The sequence below is a fragment of the Camelina sativa genome, chromosome 7 (genome assembly GCF_030686135.1).
Source record: "Camelina sativa cultivar CO46 ecotype springtype chromosome 7, ASM3068613v1".
Taxonomy (NCBI): Eukaryota; Viridiplantae; Streptophyta; class Magnoliopsida; order Brassicales; family Brassicaceae; genus Camelina; species Camelina sativa.
The window spans coordinates 4938708-4956184 of NC_141886.1; the positions used below are offsets into that span (position 1 = coordinate 4938708).

The window sequence follows — 17477 nt, forward strand, 5'->3', positions numbered from 1 at the left end:
TAAAGGTGAAAATCATTGAAAGTGTGGTTGGTGTATTTGATGAAAATTTTAAAATTGTTTAATTCGATAATGTTTATGTCCAAGTAAATATATGGATGTTACAGATGTAATCATGTAAACGATGATGAGTTTCAATGTTGCATGATTCAACAATTGTGTGACCATATAATATATATTCATCTATTAGTAAAACACATTTAGCCAGTACGTAACAACTTAGTTTCAATAAATATGTTTAAACCATTTCCAAAAAAGTTTTGCTTTGATGGTAACAACTTTAAACTATTTCCAATAAATATCGGATAATTTTTATTTTATAATTAATTTTGTAATTATTTTTTCCATAAATATTAGATTTTCTATTAACAGTTTTTGTTTACCATAAAAAAAGGTGAAAATCATTTAAAGTGTGGTTGGTGTGTAATTGATGAAAGTTTTAAAATTGTTTAATTCGATAATATTTATGTCCAAGTAGATATATGGATGTAATCATGTAAACGATGATGAGTTTCAATGTTAGATGACATGATCGAACAATTGTATGACCATGGTCCTCTGCATAGTCCATATATTTATCTATTAGTAAAACACAAAAGAAACTAGCCATGTACGTAGTTATGAAGACGTATCCTCTATATAGTAAAACTGAAGTACATAACTTTTTTGTACACTATGACTCCAACTGGTAACCAAAATTTAGGAAAAAATTAAGGAGGAATATGATATTCTTTTTCATTCCTTAAATTTTTTACCATTTACAAAGAATATTATTTTTCTCATTAGTCTTCTACATTCTTCATAAAATGAGAAACACTAGACCAAAAATATTCATCTCCAAAATTGACGAGGAACAATTAGAACAAAAAAAGAATAAATATTAAAATATATTTTTTATTTTAAAATAAAAAAATTTATGTTTATTAATAATATTTTAATTTTATAATACAATAATATTCATATTTTTCATAGTATATTGGCAGAAAAATGTATTTGATACAAAATTTCATGTTAAATTAATTTGAAAGCTTTATTTGGAAAATGTATGAATAGTAAAATAAATTTAAAAGATGTGTATATCGTAAATAAAAACTAAAGAATATTTTTATTGTAGGTTAATATTAACTAATAGTATTTAATATGATGTATCTAAAATTTAATTCACAAATTTTATTTTAAAATCAAATGTAAAATTTATTTTATATACATTAAAAGTAGTATTAGCATTTTTATTGATTGATTTATTTAATATTTAATATATTTTTTAAAATATTGTTATTATTTTGTTATCAGTTATTATTTTGTTGCTTCTCTGCATCTTTTCCCTTCATTCCTCAAAAATTGTTTATTCTATTCTTCATTGTTCTTTTTATTCATTTTCTTTTTGTTCCTTTAATGGTTACCAGTAGAAGCCTATATAATTTTTTGTAAGTTGGTTACAAAATAAGTTATAAATTAAATATAGTTTGGTTACAAAAAAAAAGTTATAGATTAATTGGTCAATCCGTGAACTATATGAATACACTTAAGAATATCTCAAAGAATCCTCTTAAAGAGAATATTCCAATGATTTATACAATTTCTAAAATAAAATCTTTACTATTTCATGTATTGTTACAAAATATATACTGTTATGCATAAAAATATACGGTTAGGCGTAAAAATGAATAAAATCTTGGCAATTTATTACACTTAATCGTGATTTTCAAGATCTTATTGCAGTTGAAAATAAAATCTTACCTAAGCACATATCATTTTTAAAAAAATTCACCAAATATGTTCAAACATTAAAATAAAACAAACAACAAACATAACCATTTCTCATACATAAAATTACAAAATTAACAATATAAAACTTACAAAATAGGTATTTTTTTCATGCCATCATATTTAGCATATGATTTTATTGCATAATATTTTATCCAAAACAACTTTTAAAACAATCATATAAATTATATTTTATTCTAAAATTATAATATAAATAAAAAGAATTTCAACCTTGTGCTCTAGCACGGATCCTACTAGTGTATATTTGGGTAATCATATCAACCGTACAAAAAATCCATCAACATATAATGTAAACTATAGAAAGCACGTAGAGATTTTATTCCACAATCATAGTGTACTTAAATATGTTATATGTGTTGGTGTAATTTGTCGGGTGCGGGTGCCTAGAGAAAGACAGCCAACAAATGATGTGTGGATACTTTGACAATAAGGTGATCATCCGAAAAGTCTAAATGATATGAAGTTTGGAGGGTAGGTTACACAACAAAGCTTATGAAGGCTCGTTCGATATTTGCCTATATATATTAGAGCACTAGCGAGCATTGGATGCACTGCATAAGAAAATGCAATTACAATTCAACCATTGTGGATACAGTACCCTTATGCAGCATATATGACGCAATGCAAAAGTTACTGGGACGTGCTATAGTTTATTTAGTTTATCAGTAGTGTCACTTTTCATCAGTAACAGAAACCATATAGTAAAGTCTATCGCCTATTGTTTTATAGCTAAGTGAGATTTCTCCAACCACTCGTATATTCAGTTTATGAACCCAATTATGAAACCAGAAACCCCATTCATTTCGCAAATAAAATTAAAGAAGACAATTGAATTTTTGTTTTTTTTAATAAATTGTAAAATTTGTTCGAAAAAACTTTGTTATATCAAGTGCAGCAAAATTTGTTATTTCAAGTGCAGCAAAAAATAGTCCATAACTCTATATATACATCTATTAGTAAAACACAAAAGAAACTAGCAAATACGTTGTTATATACTAATATAAAAGAGGACGTATAGTATATTTGGGACAAAATCATCATATCAACCCATAATTTAAGAAAAAAAAAAAATCCATTAACATATAATGTAAACTATAGAAACTACGTAAAAACATTATTCCACAATCATGGTGTAATTTGTTGGGTGCCTAGAGAACTACAACCAAGAAATGATGTGTGGATACTTTGACAATAAAGTGATCATCCGAAAAGTCTAAATGATATGAAGAGCTTTGGACTTTGGAGGTAGGTTACACAACAAAACTTATGAAGGCAATTACTAGCTATCTCGTTCAATAATTGCCTATATATAGAATGTAGAACATCTTATGCGGATCAATTTAGAGCACTAGCTAGCGAGCGTTGGATGCCACTGCATGCCTAAGAATTCAACCATATTGTGGATACACCCTTACACATCAATATATGACCCAATGCAAAAGTTATTGGGACGTACTATATATATAGACTATAGTTGTCAGTAGTGAGTAGTGACACTTTTCGTCAGGAATTGAAAGTATATACTAAAGTCGATCACCTATTGTTCTATTGTTAAGTGAGATTTCTCCAACCACTCGTATATTCAGTTTATGAATCCAATGAAACCCCATTCATTTCACGAACAATATTAATTAAGACAGTTGATTTTTGTTTTTTAATAAATTAATTTATTCGAAAAAACTTTGTTATATCAAATGCAACGTTTGTTAAATGTAATCAAAATACATTTCAGTTGTTAAAAAACTAGTGTCTTAGCTAGGAGAATATCGTGAGGCAAGCCATGTCACCATGCAGCTTTGAAGTTTCCTGTTCCTTTGTTCCTGGATTAAAAGTATCTGATTCCGAACTTGCTAATCTAGTCATGGGACCAGTTGATATGAGGGAATAAATGTGTCTCCATTGCGTCTGTTGTTTCTTTCCACCCGCAGAAAGTGGATGGTAAGCTGAAAAATGTACCTGAGTAGGAAGAGTCGTTCCTGTCCCAAAGATGTATCCATGAGGAGCTTGACGATGGGGCTCAGACACGCTTTTAACATCAACCCATTTTTTGACTAAACTTTTCTCTCATTTGAAAATGTCTATTTGATATGATAGACTTTGCTATCTATTTATCCATGTCTATATGACTATAACACATACAACATAATAAGCTATAAATCACACCTAATAATATATATATTAAGCTATAAATTATCGAGTTGCATAATATTTGTTCTAATTAAAAATGTCATAACTTTTTTAAAAAATTCTCCTCGTTCGTTCTTTCACTTGTATATTATCTTCATTATTCACTATACTATTACGTGACGAAAAAAAAATAAAAATCACTATACTATTACGTTTCAGTTTAACGCATTTACCATCCCACAACCGACACTTTGTGAGACATTGAGCAATATCAAGCCGTCAGTTGATCACCCAAAAATTGTAAGCACCTCATCCCAAAATATTGCAGTGGGCATCTCCCTTTAAATCCAATATCCTTTCCTAAATACATTATATTCCCTCCATTTCAAAATATAAGATGTTTTAGAGAAGTTTTTTTATTTTATAATATATGATGTTTTCAAGTTTTTATGCAACTTTTAGATTAGTTTAATATTTTATATTATGCAGTATTGTTTCTGATAGGTTGAACTTGTTAAAAGTAAAGACTTCTTAATTTGCGTGCTTTAGTTAAAACATCATATATTTTGAAACGGAGGGAGTAACATTTAACTAAATTGATGTTTGGTTTTAGTGGTTAATCTGCTTATCCGTAAATGAATTAGCATTTAACAAAAACATAAAATTTGGATGAACACCTTCAGTTTCAAAACTGTGGGATTTATCTGAAATTTTTGTATTAATAAATATCTACAAAGAAGGATGTATAGTTACAATAATTCCACAACTAAAACCGAAAAAGAAATAAATTTATATCCACATTAACTTACAAACCTATATAGATTTTTTTTTTTATTGGCCTATGTATTTAATAAAAATTAAGATAGATTACACATATTGAAATGAATGGTTTTAAATGTTATTTTTGACATCGAAATGTTTAATTATTTTGTGGACATTTCTTTTTTATCAAAATGACATCTTTTTCTAACATGGAAATATTAACCTTATTTTAGTCAAATTATCCATACTTTCTTTGTTTTTTTTTTTCACTCTTAAATTCTTCCTTTTTTATATTGCGCGGAATACAAATAAGAATAAATTTATATCACATTCTAATAACTATATAAAAATAATTGGATTTTATTTACATCTTTCTGTTTTTTTAACATCGAAATATTACATTCTTACATTTTTTTCTGACATCATAATGATAATATATATTTTTTTTTATCTCAAACTGTCCATATCTTGGGTTTTTTATTCTTCGAACAAACAATTTTTTTTATACAAAATTAATAATCAGATATTGCTTCACATCACACATATATACATACACTTTATGAATGTAAGCATGCGGAGATATATAAAGAGACAGAGACAATAGATTTAGATCTGAAAAAAAGTTAAGTCATCATCTTTAATAAACCCGGCGGGAAACGATAAAAAAGCCTTTTAGCTTCTCCCTCCAAAGGATCTCTCTCTCTCTCTCTCTCTTTTTTTTTCCCCCTTTTCTTCCGATTCTTCTGATTTCTAAACCCTAATTTCTCTCATCCACGAAAACCCTAACAATTTTTTTTTGGGGGTTTATCGAAGGAAGGAAGGAGAGAGATAGAGAGTGAGCAAAAGGTGTCTCCTTTACGAACCCCTCTCCGAATTAATCTCCATGGCATGTGTATCGAATGATACCCAGATCGAAATCGATGTTCACAACGTCGTGGAAACTCCAATTCGCTGCGATTCTATTGAGAGTATGTACTCTGTTACCTCTTCGGCATTGTGCTGTGTTAATGCTGTTGGTTCCCATAGTCTGATGTCTAAGAAGGTTAAGGCCCAGAAGCTTCCGATGATTGAACAATTTGATGTTGAAAGTAGCGGTGTGAGTGCTAGTCCCGATTGTTGTCGTTCGGATGATTACAAGTTGCGGACTCAGCGTCCTGAGATTGTTCGCGTTTACTATCGCCGCCGTAAGAGACCGCGGAAGGAGTGTTTACTACTAGATCAGGCGGTGGGTGTGAAGACTGAAAGCGTGGAGCTTGATGAAATTGAGGAGAAGAAGAAAAGGAAGATTGGTAACTGCGAGTTGGGGAAGTTGAGTGTGGATTCAATTGGTTTAAGAAGGTGTAAGAATAGTGGAGATAAGCTAAATGGATCATCTCGAAGGAAGGGCACTTCTATCAAGGATCTGAATAAAGCGCGTTCAGCTAAGAAATGGGTCAGGTTAGGGTCTATCTACCATCTCTTTAACTGTTGAAAGCCATGGACTTTGGAAATTGTGTGGTCTTTTCCGAGCTGTTGTTTTTGCACTGATGATTTTCTTTAGTTCAGACTTTGGATCTGTTGACCTTTTATTGTTAGTGGACAGACTAGTTGTTTTCTTGGTCTTGTATGATGGAGTTTTGATGTGGCAGGTTGAGTTATGGTGGTGTTGATCCTACAAGTTTCATAGGGCTGCAATGCAAGGCAAGTGTTTTAATTATACAATTGTCTTGTCCACTTTAAGCTATTTTGTGAAGGGAGATCATAACAGTTGATTGTCGTTTGATCCCTAGGTTTTTTGGCCGCTGGATGCTCTTTGGTATGAAGGTTCTATTGTTGGATACAGTGCAGAGAAAAAGCGTCATACTGTAAGTAGTTCTGTACTTTACTTAGTTGGGTAGTTTTGTGAGCTATGTAATGTAAAAGCTTGTTCCTCTAACAGTGGTTAAATGCTTCTTTAGGTTAAATATGCCGATGGATATGATGAGCATATAGTTCTTGATCGTGAAATGATCAAATTTTTGATTTCTCGTGAAAAGATGGAGCTGTTACATCTGAAGTTTTGTACTAGTAATGTGACTGTTGGTGGCCGTGATTATGATGAGATGGTTGTATTGGCAGCTACTTTGGATGGATGTCAAGATTTTGAGCCTGGAGACATTGTATGGGCAAAACTAGCTGGTTTGTACTTAACTGATTTCCTCCATTTTATAAAACCCCCTCTTTGTGCTAACAAAGCATATAGACAAATGAAACTGCCTACTGACTTCCATAGAACTGCATTTGCTTTCCTATTCGGACAGGTCATGCTATGTGGCCAGCAGTTATTGTAGACGAATCCGTTATCGGAGAGCGGAAAGGTCTAAACAACAAGGTATCTGGAGGAGGATCACTCTTGGTCCAATTTTTTGGCACTCATGATTTTGCTAGGTTAGTCAGTGTTTCCTAAATATTTAAATATCTCGTGTAGCTACTGATATTTTGAGATCGATGTTACACATTATCAAGCTGAAGTTAACATCATTTGGTTTCATAGAATAAAAGTAAAGCAAGCAATCTCATTTATCAAAGGGCTTCTTTCGTCATCTCACCTGAAGTGCAAACAACCTCGGTTTGAAGGGGGCATGCAGGAAGCAAAAATGCAAGTCCCTCTCGCTTTTCTTTGGCATTCTGCTTTTCTGACTCTCCAGTACATGTTGCATTAACAATTAGACCAATCATTTCTTCCCGATCTTTCTTAAAACCTGAATGAATGTTGCTTGTCCTCAAATATCTGTTATTTTGCCTCACCCAGGTATCTGAAGGAACACAGGCTTCCAGAAAGGATGAGTCAACTTCAAACGGGAGCTGATTCCAATATGACTGATAGTACAGAAGAGGGAAACTCGGGTGGTGATCTTCTTAATGATGGAGAAGTGTGGTTGAGACCAACAGAACAAGTAGATTTACAGTATACAATAGGGGACCTGCGAATAATAAATCTTGGTAAGGCTTGAAACTTATAAGTATGGTGCATAATCTGTCATTCTATGGTTCATTATTTTAAGTGGGCTATAGGAATGAACTCCATTGATAATATATAGGCGTATGACTTGTTTTACAGGAAAGGTTGTGACAGACTCTCAGTTTTTCAAGGATGAGAATCATATTTGGCCTGAAGGGTATACTGCGATGAGAAAGTTCACATCACTGAAAGGTTATTTGTTTAGTCAGTTTTTGGCTTTTCCTTATAAGTCAGGTATTTTTCCATATTTAATGTAATGAGATTAGTTCATCAATGGGTTGTTGCTATTTGTTATTAGCAGATCATAGTTCATCTGCCTTGTACAAGATGGAAGTGCTCAGAGATGCCGAGTCAAAGACTCGCCCTCTTTTTAGAGTAACTGCAGATAGTGGAGAGCAGGTAAGTTAAACATATATATTAGTATCTGTTTTATTGAAGTTTTCAGGTCAAAACTCTCTTTCTGGCTAACATCGGTAACTGAATTTTTTTCAGTTCAAAGGGCCTACTCCATCGGCCTGCTGGAACGAAATTTATAACAGGATAAAAAAGGTCCAGAATACTACTGACAGTCCTAATATTTTGGGTGAGGAGCTAAGTGGATCTGGTACAGACATGTTTGGTCTCTCCAATCCGGAAGTCATTAAACTTGTACAGGTATCTTGTCGTTGCATGTAAAATTATTGTAGTGGTGTGCATGTGTTTTCATGATAATCTGCTTGCACATGCATTTGGGTCTCAGAAGAATCATCTAATTGTCTAGACACTGAACATTTTCTGGTACCCTGACTTTTGTTTTGTCTCTAAAACGTATAAGCGGGTCTCAGTTATGTTCATATGAATGTTTGATGCACAAAACCAAGTTTTCTTCTAAGACCATCAAGCTTGTGCACTAAATTTTTCTATGCAGCTCTTTGCTAATTGGTTTGTGGGTAACCTAATTCGCTAGTTCCATCCAAAAGCATGTTAGAAACACATCTTCATTAATGAGACGACACTTACCTCACCTACGAAATAATCATTTCTGTTTAGTGACTATGGCTTCCTTCCTTTAATTGTTACGGTTGCTTTCTCTTCCGTAAGAAAACTGTATGAATTAAATTTACAGTTCTTAATTGAAGCTTCACAAGTAATTACAGAGAGTTTCTATGGATGAAATATGTGCATTTGGTCTATTGATTGTAAGAAATTTTTGTTTCTAGTGAAACATAAAGAGTAAAGTTTTGTGTTGGAGTCTTTATAGCGAAACACATTTTGTAAAACATATCACTGTTTATAATTTCATGAGGCAGATACCTATCAAGATGGTTGCTAGTTTTTGCAAACTTTTATGATTAATTTTCTTTGTACTGCTTGGTGAATGCTCCCTGATTTATACCATTGCATTATTGTTAAGCTTCTAGTGACTACACTTAATATGTGCCCTAATAAACCATTACCTAGCAGGATTTATCAAAATCCAGACCATCGTCCAATGTTTCCATGTGCAAATATAGTTTGGGAAAGCATCAAAATCAGCCTACTGGTTACCGACCTGTCCGTGTTGATTGGAAAGATCTCGATAAGTGCAATGTCTGCCACATGGATGAGGTAAAGGGTGCATTTTTCTTTTCTTTTTTTTTGTTTCTCATGAGATTTCATATTTTTTCTCTTTAATAAGTTCTGATATATATATATTTTTTATCTGCAGGAATATGAGAACAATTTGTTCCTGCAATGTGATAAATGTAGAATGATGGTATTGTTCATGCTCCGAGCTTTTTAGCTATCATATATCTCGTAGATGTATACTCTATAGTACCTTATTCTCTCCTTCTTTCTCTTGGGTATGAAACAAATTTGAAATTTCTGGTCCACTACTAGGTCCATGCTAATTGTTATGGAGAGCTAGAACCCTGTGATGGTGCTTTGTGGTTATGCAACTTATGTCGTCCTGGCGCTCCTGAAATACCTCCACGGTGTTGTCTTTGTCCTGTAGTAGGTAATTTTACCGTACCATTTGGTTTATGGAGTCTTTATGTGCTTTCATTAGTGAATAATTGAAACTTCTTTTAGGGGGAGCTATGAAGCCGACAACTGATGGGCGCTGGGCTCATCTGGCTTGTGCTATATGGATCCCAGGTTCAATCTTAATGATTTATTTTTCTGTATAAGTCTGCTTTCTACTGGAGAATAGGAGGCCGTATTACTTTCCTTCTTACAAATTAAACTTGTTTTTTATTCAGAAACATGTTTATCTGATGTCAAGAAGATGGAACCGATTGATGGGGTCAATAAAGTCAGTAAAGTATGTACTCATTTTCTTTCAGCTTTCTTTACCTTGGTACTATGACCTTTTCCAAACTCTTATCCCTTTTCCTCTTTTTCCTAACTTTTAAAACTAGGATCGCTGGAAATTAATGTGCACCATCTGTGGGGTATCTTATGGAGCTTGTATCCAAGTAAGAATTCGTTCTATGTTAAGAGAAAACTGAATCATTCTTATGCATTCTGTTCTATTCACATACATTAGTAATCTAGTTGAAATTGCCTGACAAAAATGCTGCCAATATAACTGGCTTTTAGTAGAAAAAATGTAGCACAATTTCTGATCATTCCTGTAAACCCTTTTACAGAATATCAATTTATTTGCTGAAGTTACAGTTATGTTTGCCATTTATCTCGTGTATGTTCTGAATTTTGGAATCTGGTCACGACATAGATCATTTAAACGACTGTGCATGCCATTTTTACAGTCAAAGGCAACCAAGGGTTAATATATATTATTTTAAATGACTACATTTTCAGTGTTCAAACATTTCTTGTCGTGTGGCATATCATCCACTCTGCGCGCGAGCTGCTGGCCTCTGTGTTGAGGTACTTTCCATATCTTACAGACAGAAAATTTTGCATTCATACTTACACACATGTATTCAAACACAGCAAATCTACAGAAGAGATGTTTCTAACTGATTATGGCTTTTCTGACTGTCCATGTAGCTTGAGAATGAGGATAGACTTTTTCTTCTATCAGTGGAGGATGAAGAAGCAGATCAGTGTATTCGCATGCTTTCATTCTGCAAAAGGCATCGACAAACATCAACTGCCTGCCTAGGATCAGAAGACAGGATCAAATCCGTTACTCATAAAACTTCTGAGTATCTCCCACCACCTAATCCATCTGGCTGTGCTCGGACTGGTATGTAGCTACATGCTAGGATTAAAATTTAGATTCACACCACACTTTCGGGATATGATTATTTTCCTCATTATTGTTTTATCTCGCATATGGCCCATGTGTGTTTTGTTCACTTTCATGTTCTTACATATCCACTATAAGTAGTTTTTTATTTTCTATACAAATTTTAGTCTCATGCATTTTATTCATTTTTTTCTACTTTTATTCGTGTTTGCATTATATGAGTCAGTCTAGATAATAATTTTTGATATAATTTCCGTGTATTGTTGCAGAGCCTTATAATTGTTTTGGCAGAAGGGGAAGGAAGGAACCTGAAGCTCTTGCTGCTGCTGCTTCAAAGCGGCTGTTTGTTGAGAATAAGCCATATGTTATTGGTGGTTACTCTAGACTTGACTTTTCAACTTCTGAATGCTTTCACGGATCCAAGGTGTCACAGATGAATACTCCAAGCAACATTCTTTCTATGGCCGAGAAGTATAGATACATGAAGGAAACATACAGGAAGAGATTAGCATTTGGTAAGCATTGATTCTTCTATAATTATCAGTAAATCTTAAAAGATTGTTAAATTCCTTTGAAATTCTTCTTTTTCTCCTAATTTTTTTCCCCTTCTATTGTTATGAACCACTTTTATTGCTTGTGAATTAAGAAGGATAGAAAGCTTAGCTCCCTCTTAACCCTAATTCTCTCTTAGAGATTAAGGTTAATTCTTGGGGCTTTTTCTTCTCATTAGCATAAGGAGTCCTTTTATAGTCCCTAGTACAACCGACCTAAACCTTAATAAGTAAATATTCCAAAGCTCAATCTAATTATGAAAGGAAACCTTATAATCTAATAATAAGTTAAATGGCTTTATGGTCTACGTGATACCACGATCCGTATCATCTATTTTCAGGGAAATCAGGAATTCATGGTTTTGGCATATTTGCAAAGCTTCCGCACAGGGCCGGAGATATGGTGAGCATACTAAACTAGAACTGGACACTTTATCTTTGTGTCACTCATGAAATTTTTGTATGAGTTCTGTGCAGATGATTGAATACACCGGAGAACTTGTTAGACCGTCTATAGCTGATAAAAGAGAACGTCTTATCTACAATTCAATGGTGGTACGTATTTTTGACTTTACTAACTTTCTACAGTTTGGTGCTAGATGGAAGATTGAATAAACAGTAATGGAACAATTTGTCGTATTAACCTGTACCTTTATTCACCATCTAAGTGTTGTCTTTTTTATTCGAGCAATATTCTTACATAGCATTCCCTTACTAGTATAAATCCTGGATGCCGATGAGTTAATCAATATCTGAGAAAAAACAAAATTTTCTTATGTGATATAGGGTGCAGGGACTTACATGTTTAGAATTGATGATAAGCGAGTCATAGATGCTACAAGGGCAGGAAGCATTGCCCACCTGATTAATCATTCATGTGTGGTATGACTAATTGACTATGATCCGTTAAACTTAGTTGCTTGTATTCAATTCGGTTAGCATCTGCAAACAAAAGAACTAAGCATTTATTGCCTTAACTCTTATGCAGCCCAATTGCTACTCAAGAGTCATTACTGTTAATGGAGAGGAGCACATTATCATTTTCGCAAAGAGGGATATCCCCAAGTGGGAGGAGCTGACCTATGACTATAGGTTTCATTTTTGTTGCCCTTTAAATCATATGAGAAATTCTATAATCATACTTCCTACTGCCGCTGATCTTGTAAAATTTACAGGTTCTTTTCAATCGGTGAGCGCCTTTCATGTTCATGTGGCTTCCAAGGTTGTCGAGGTGTTGTGAATGATACAGAAGCTGAAGAACAACAGTCGAAAATCTTTGTTCCTCGTTGTGAAGTAACCGACTGGACCGAATAAATAATAAGTTTGACTAAAACTAAAGAAATAGTGACAAATGTTGTAGCTCCTTAATCTGAGAGCATATGTTGTTTAGCTTTGCTACACTCTATTTTTTTGTACAGAGACTCATTAGAGAGAGTAAGTAACTACACCGATCATAGTGACTCTTCATTTGTAAAGCCATTTATAATTCCAGGCTTCTTCTCTATACTTAACTTGAGTCCTTTCCTAGAAAGAGATATTTTTCACCAAATCAAAATCAGTGACCAACTCTTATAACATCTTCTTCTTAAGGTTCCCACTTCCCAATTACAGTACTTCAGTCTTCAGATAAGGAGCCGACGTCTCTCCAACAAGACCAGAGACATCTGCCAAACCTGGTTTGGTTTGTAGTGTTTTTGTGTGGTAAATTAAATCATTTAAATAAAATATTAGAAAATTCAAAAGATTTCTTACGATATTTGTTATCCCGCCGAGTTGGAAACTTTCAGAAGAAACCTAAAAAGGTTTCAGAGATTCAGAAAAAAAAAAAAAAAAAAAAGAGGCTGCGAGAGGAGAGGATGAGAGAGCGTACGAGGAGGAGGAGGAGAGATATACAGAAGCAATTCAGTTTGAGAAGGTACCGCCTCAAAGCCGAAGCCCTAGATATGATTGAAAACTTCCCCGATGAAGATATCGAACTCCTTCTCAATCGCCTCCAGCAGGAATCGCGTATCGCCTTCTGATCTCCCTCTTTATCTATATATATGCCTAGAAAGTATTCGACCACCGATTCTCATATAGGTTGCGATTTTTGAAAAATGACGTTGCAGGTTCATCTACACTCGATGTGGAAACAATTCGAAACGTGATTGAAGAAGCGGCAACAGATGAATCAACCACCTCTGTTTATTCCTTGGCGGTCATCGACAACGTCTTTCTTGTCCCTAAATTTCGATATGATGTTGTTAATAAGCGTTTCATCGAGTAAGGCTTTCTACCAAGTAATGTCCCCTCTCAAGTGGTAGAGATCGATGTCAATGTTGATGGCTTATATATATATATATAAGCAATTGTTGCACTGATTATTGAAGTATATATTGATTTCAGGCATGAGAGTAATCTGCCTGTTCACGGTGAGGCTTCTGCAAAAACATATATATACAGGGAACGATTCAGGTTGCTGTCTCAGAGAGTTTCTCGCGCTGATTCTTTTTCTAGGCCAGTGTTTGATGCTGATATGCTCCAGTATAAGAAGCGTGAGGTTTGTCTTACTTAGTTTCCTGTCAAATGTGTTTGTGTGTGTTTTGTGAATTAAGGAGTTTTGTTGTTGCATGTTCTTCCATGTAGATATCTTCAATCCAATCTCTAGCAGTTGAGATGGGAAAGAAATGGGTGATGGGCTTGATATTACAGATGGAAGATGGACATTTCTACCTTGAAGACCTTTCAGCTTCTGTAGAGATTGATTTGTCCAAAGCAATATCCTTTTTTCTTGGTTGTACCATTGACAATTTGCAATATCTGGACTTATAAAGGCATAGCCACAAGAATTGCATTATGACTACTTTTTCTTTGACAATGAATACAAGATAACCACAGGATTTTTCACAGAGAATACTATCATTTTGGCACAAGGTGAAATGCACAATGGTATCTTTCAGGTAAACTATAATATGCTTAACTGCACATTCATATAAGAGCTACGATATAAAGATGTTAGTCAAAGGTGGGGAATGAATATAGAACTAATTAGTCGTGTTTATGGTCTCCTCTGTGACGATTAATACGTATATACGTCTCCTGAATAGATTCAATGGAATATGCAAATGTATATTCCCATCAGTGGAATGATGATGCCCTGTAACAAACCTCTTCTAAAGTCTTTTTTTTTTCTCCCCTTGTTTTTGGTAAAGGTGATTGCATGTGGATTTCCTCCTTTAGAGGACAGGGATAAAACACTAAGGATACATCGTGACAACGACTTTTTCGGATGTGGCAGGCCAACTAAACACGAGATGGTAATCCCTGAGTTTTCATTTGTTCTTCTGGATTCAGAAAGTTGTAAATTTCCTGTCCGATTACCTTACAACATAAGTAAGTCACAGCGGAAATAAATATGTTTTCTTTGCCTCTGATCACAGATTAGACTTGCCGACCTAGACAGACTACCGGTGAATGACACATTTGTCATATTGTCTGAAATATGGCTGGATGACGAAGAGGTGAGTTGGAGTACTAACTACTGTATTTTTTTTTTGCATCAATCATAGTGATGTTGCCTCCTCGTATGCTTAAAGAGAACTGATTGATCTGCCAAAATGTGTTGTCTGTTATAATGAAAGGTTCTCGGGAAGCTGGAAACGGTTCTTCATCGTTTTGAAAGTGTGGAGACAGTGCCCTCTTTGTTTGTTTTCATGGGAAACTTTTGTTCTCGCCCATGCAACTTATCGTTTGGTTCTTATTCAAGTCTTAGGTAAAGGGATCATTTTAGCTAGAGCTCCTCAATTGTCATTAAAAATCTGTTCTTACATGCATCCATTTCATTTTCAGGCAGCAGTTTGGTAAACTTGGGAGAATGATTGGAAACCATCCAAAGCTAAAAGCAAACAGTCGGTTTTTATTCATTCCAGGTCCCCATGACGCAGGTACCATCTCCATCACCATCTAAATAAAGCCAAGGTTCACCCTGAGGAGACATGAATAATAAAAACTCATTATATCTGACAGGTCCCTCCACAGTCTTACCAAGATGTGGTTTACCAGAGTACTTAACCGAAGAGCTTCGAGAAGTTATTCCCAATGCGATATTTTCAAGCAACCCTTGCAGGTAAAGTTTTCTATTCTGCGTGTGAACTCTCTATTATTAGAACACAGAAGCTGCAGCAATGATCTTGTATTTGTAAAATGCAGAGTAAAGTTCGATAACAAGGAGATTGTGTTCTTTCGGCAAGACCTTCTCTACCGGATGAGCCGTTCATGCTTAATAACCCCTTCCTCAGAAGAAACTACAGACCCCTTTGAGCACGTAAACACATCTCTCGTCTCCATTAGTTCCCAACTTTTGATTTTACAGTTTCTTCCAATTCTGAAAACTTGTGAAATTGTGTTGGTTCAGCTTGTCTCCACATTAATTCATCAGAGCCATCTATGTCCACTACCGCTCTTGGTTCAACCCATCATTTGGAACTATGATCACTGTCTAAAACTATATCCAACTCCTCACACGGTATATTCTCTTAAACCTTCTTATTATAAAGATTGCATTCCACCTAGTTTGGTAGCACGAAAAGTATGACTGTTGTTCTTGGTGTTGTTTGGAAACAGATTGTATTAGGTGACAAGAGTGAGCAAAAGGATTGTAGAATTGGGGGAGCAAAATGTTTCAATCCAGGCTCCTTTTCAACTGATAGCACCTACGTAGTTTATCGACCTTCCACTCAAGAAATCGATACACGTCCTTTCAGACAGCAAACCTGAGCGTAAAACATAACTCAATACATGTCCACTTCTTTGCTTCTCTGTCATATTCTTTATCATCTCCAACAGGATGTGTTTATTCAACCAAATAAAATTTCGTCATAAATTTATAATTCAATTCAGTTTCTTGGCCTGCATGTTAAACGAGTATATCACAATAAGCTGCCCTGACCTATACATTAGGTCGCTACGTTATAATGTATATTTTGATGGCATGGAGGCTTATAGTTATAGAGTATAGATCTGATTAACTAACACCTGTGTTGATGCAATCTACGAAGCTATATTTTGAAGGTTGGAACAAATTGAAAATTTAATAGTTTCAAACCTTTTTCAACTTTGACTTTTTCATCGGTCCTCCTTTTCCCTCGCCGTAAATACCAAGTCTCAATCCAAAAACTCCCATCTCCTGTCAGTTAAAAGACTAAGAGACATTTTTTTTTCTTCAAACTAATGTCAAAATATCTAACACGAGAGATGTCTTCTTCCTCTTTACCAATCTCTATCTTGGCCGTAGTGGCCTTCCAACTCCCTTTTATCCACAGTGTTTTGTCTCTAAACCAGACCAATTCGTATCTGCAACACATATGCATCAAAAGTGAAGGGACATACAAGCCGGAGAGTTCATATGAGAGCGAACTCAAACGTCACCTCGACTATTCGATTAGCAATTATCTAGACTACGGTTTCATCTACGGTTTCACACTTAAGTTGGTTGTACAAAAAGAAGTATATATAATACAGTACAAACAGACAATAGTTCTTGATTCTACTGTAAAATATGTGACAGATTCTTAGGAAATGTCCGAACAACAAAGGGAGAATCATATGGTACGACAACTGTTTTCTCTACATTTCTACGATCTATACCTATCAGAAGATCGACTACAAGCACTATTTGTATCTGCACAATGCTAAAGATGTGACCGGCGGCAATACAAAGTTGTTCAACAAGAACACGAGGGATCTCCTATATAAGCTGAAGGAGATAGCAATTCGTAAAGAACAAAAGCCCTACACAAGAGACTACATGTATGCGACCGCCGAGGAAAGTCTTGGGACGATGAAATTGTATGGAATGATGCAGTGTACACAAGACTTATCGGTTAAAAACTGCAGTGTGTGTTTGGATACGATTATAGCGAAGCTTCCCAAATGCTGCAACGGTAAACAAGGAGGAAGAGTTTTGAATCCGAGTTGTACTTTTAGGTACGAGCTTTACCCTTTTGTAAAAACATAAAAAAAGACTATTTAATGAGACCTCCAAAAATTGAGTTTTCTTGTTATGCTCGAGACTTCGAATAAATGTTTTGAGCAAATAAAGTAATTTACCCTGTGA

General features: G+C 34.5%; 2 protein-coding genes and 1 pseudogene across 2 annotated transcripts; all 3 read left to right on the top strand.

Annotated features, from left to right (window-relative positions):
• The first annotated feature begins 5255 nt into the window (after positions 1–5255).
• Positions 5256–12889, top strand: ATX1 (homolog of trithorax). The gene is made up of 24 exons (XM_010415802.3): positions 5256–6111; positions 6303–6354; positions 6444–6518; positions 6612–6831; positions 6954–7080; positions 7187–7291; positions 7445–7635; positions 7754–7846; positions 7956–8053; positions 8147–8308; positions 9098–9241; positions 9342–9389; positions 9515–9632; positions 9707–9772; positions 9877–9938; positions 10036–10092; positions 10439–10507; positions 10631–10829; positions 11102–11347; positions 11725–11786; positions 11861–11938; positions 12170–12265; positions 12372–12475; positions 12559–12889. The coding sequence occupies exons 1-24, from the start codon at positions 5558–5560 to the stop codon at positions 12695–12697; spliced, it is 3165 nt and encodes a 1054-aa protein (XP_010414104.1). The 5' UTR covers positions 5256–5557; the 3' UTR covers positions 12698–12889.
• A 291-nt stretch (positions 12890–13180) lies between these two features.
• LOC104704311 (DNA polymerase epsilon subunit B-like) lies at positions 13181–16275 on the top strand. Its single transcript, XM_010420424.2, has 13 exons — positions 13181–13390; positions 13492–13645; positions 13769–13922; positions 14009–14140; positions 14248–14322; positions 14575–14679; positions 14803–14883; positions 15004–15134; positions 15212–15306; positions 15389–15488; positions 15572–15686; positions 15777–15887; positions 15986–16275. The coding sequence occupies exons 1-13, from the start codon at positions 13240–13242 to the stop codon at positions 16136–16138; spliced, it is 1557 nt and encodes a 518-aa protein (XP_010418726.1). The 5' UTR covers positions 13181–13239; the 3' UTR covers positions 16139–16275.
• Positions 16276–16615: 340 nt separating this feature from the next.
• On the top strand, positions 16616–17447 carry LOC104704312 (putative cysteine-rich repeat secretory protein 10 pseudogene; annotated as a pseudogene).
• Positions 17448–17477: the final 30 nt, after the last annotated feature.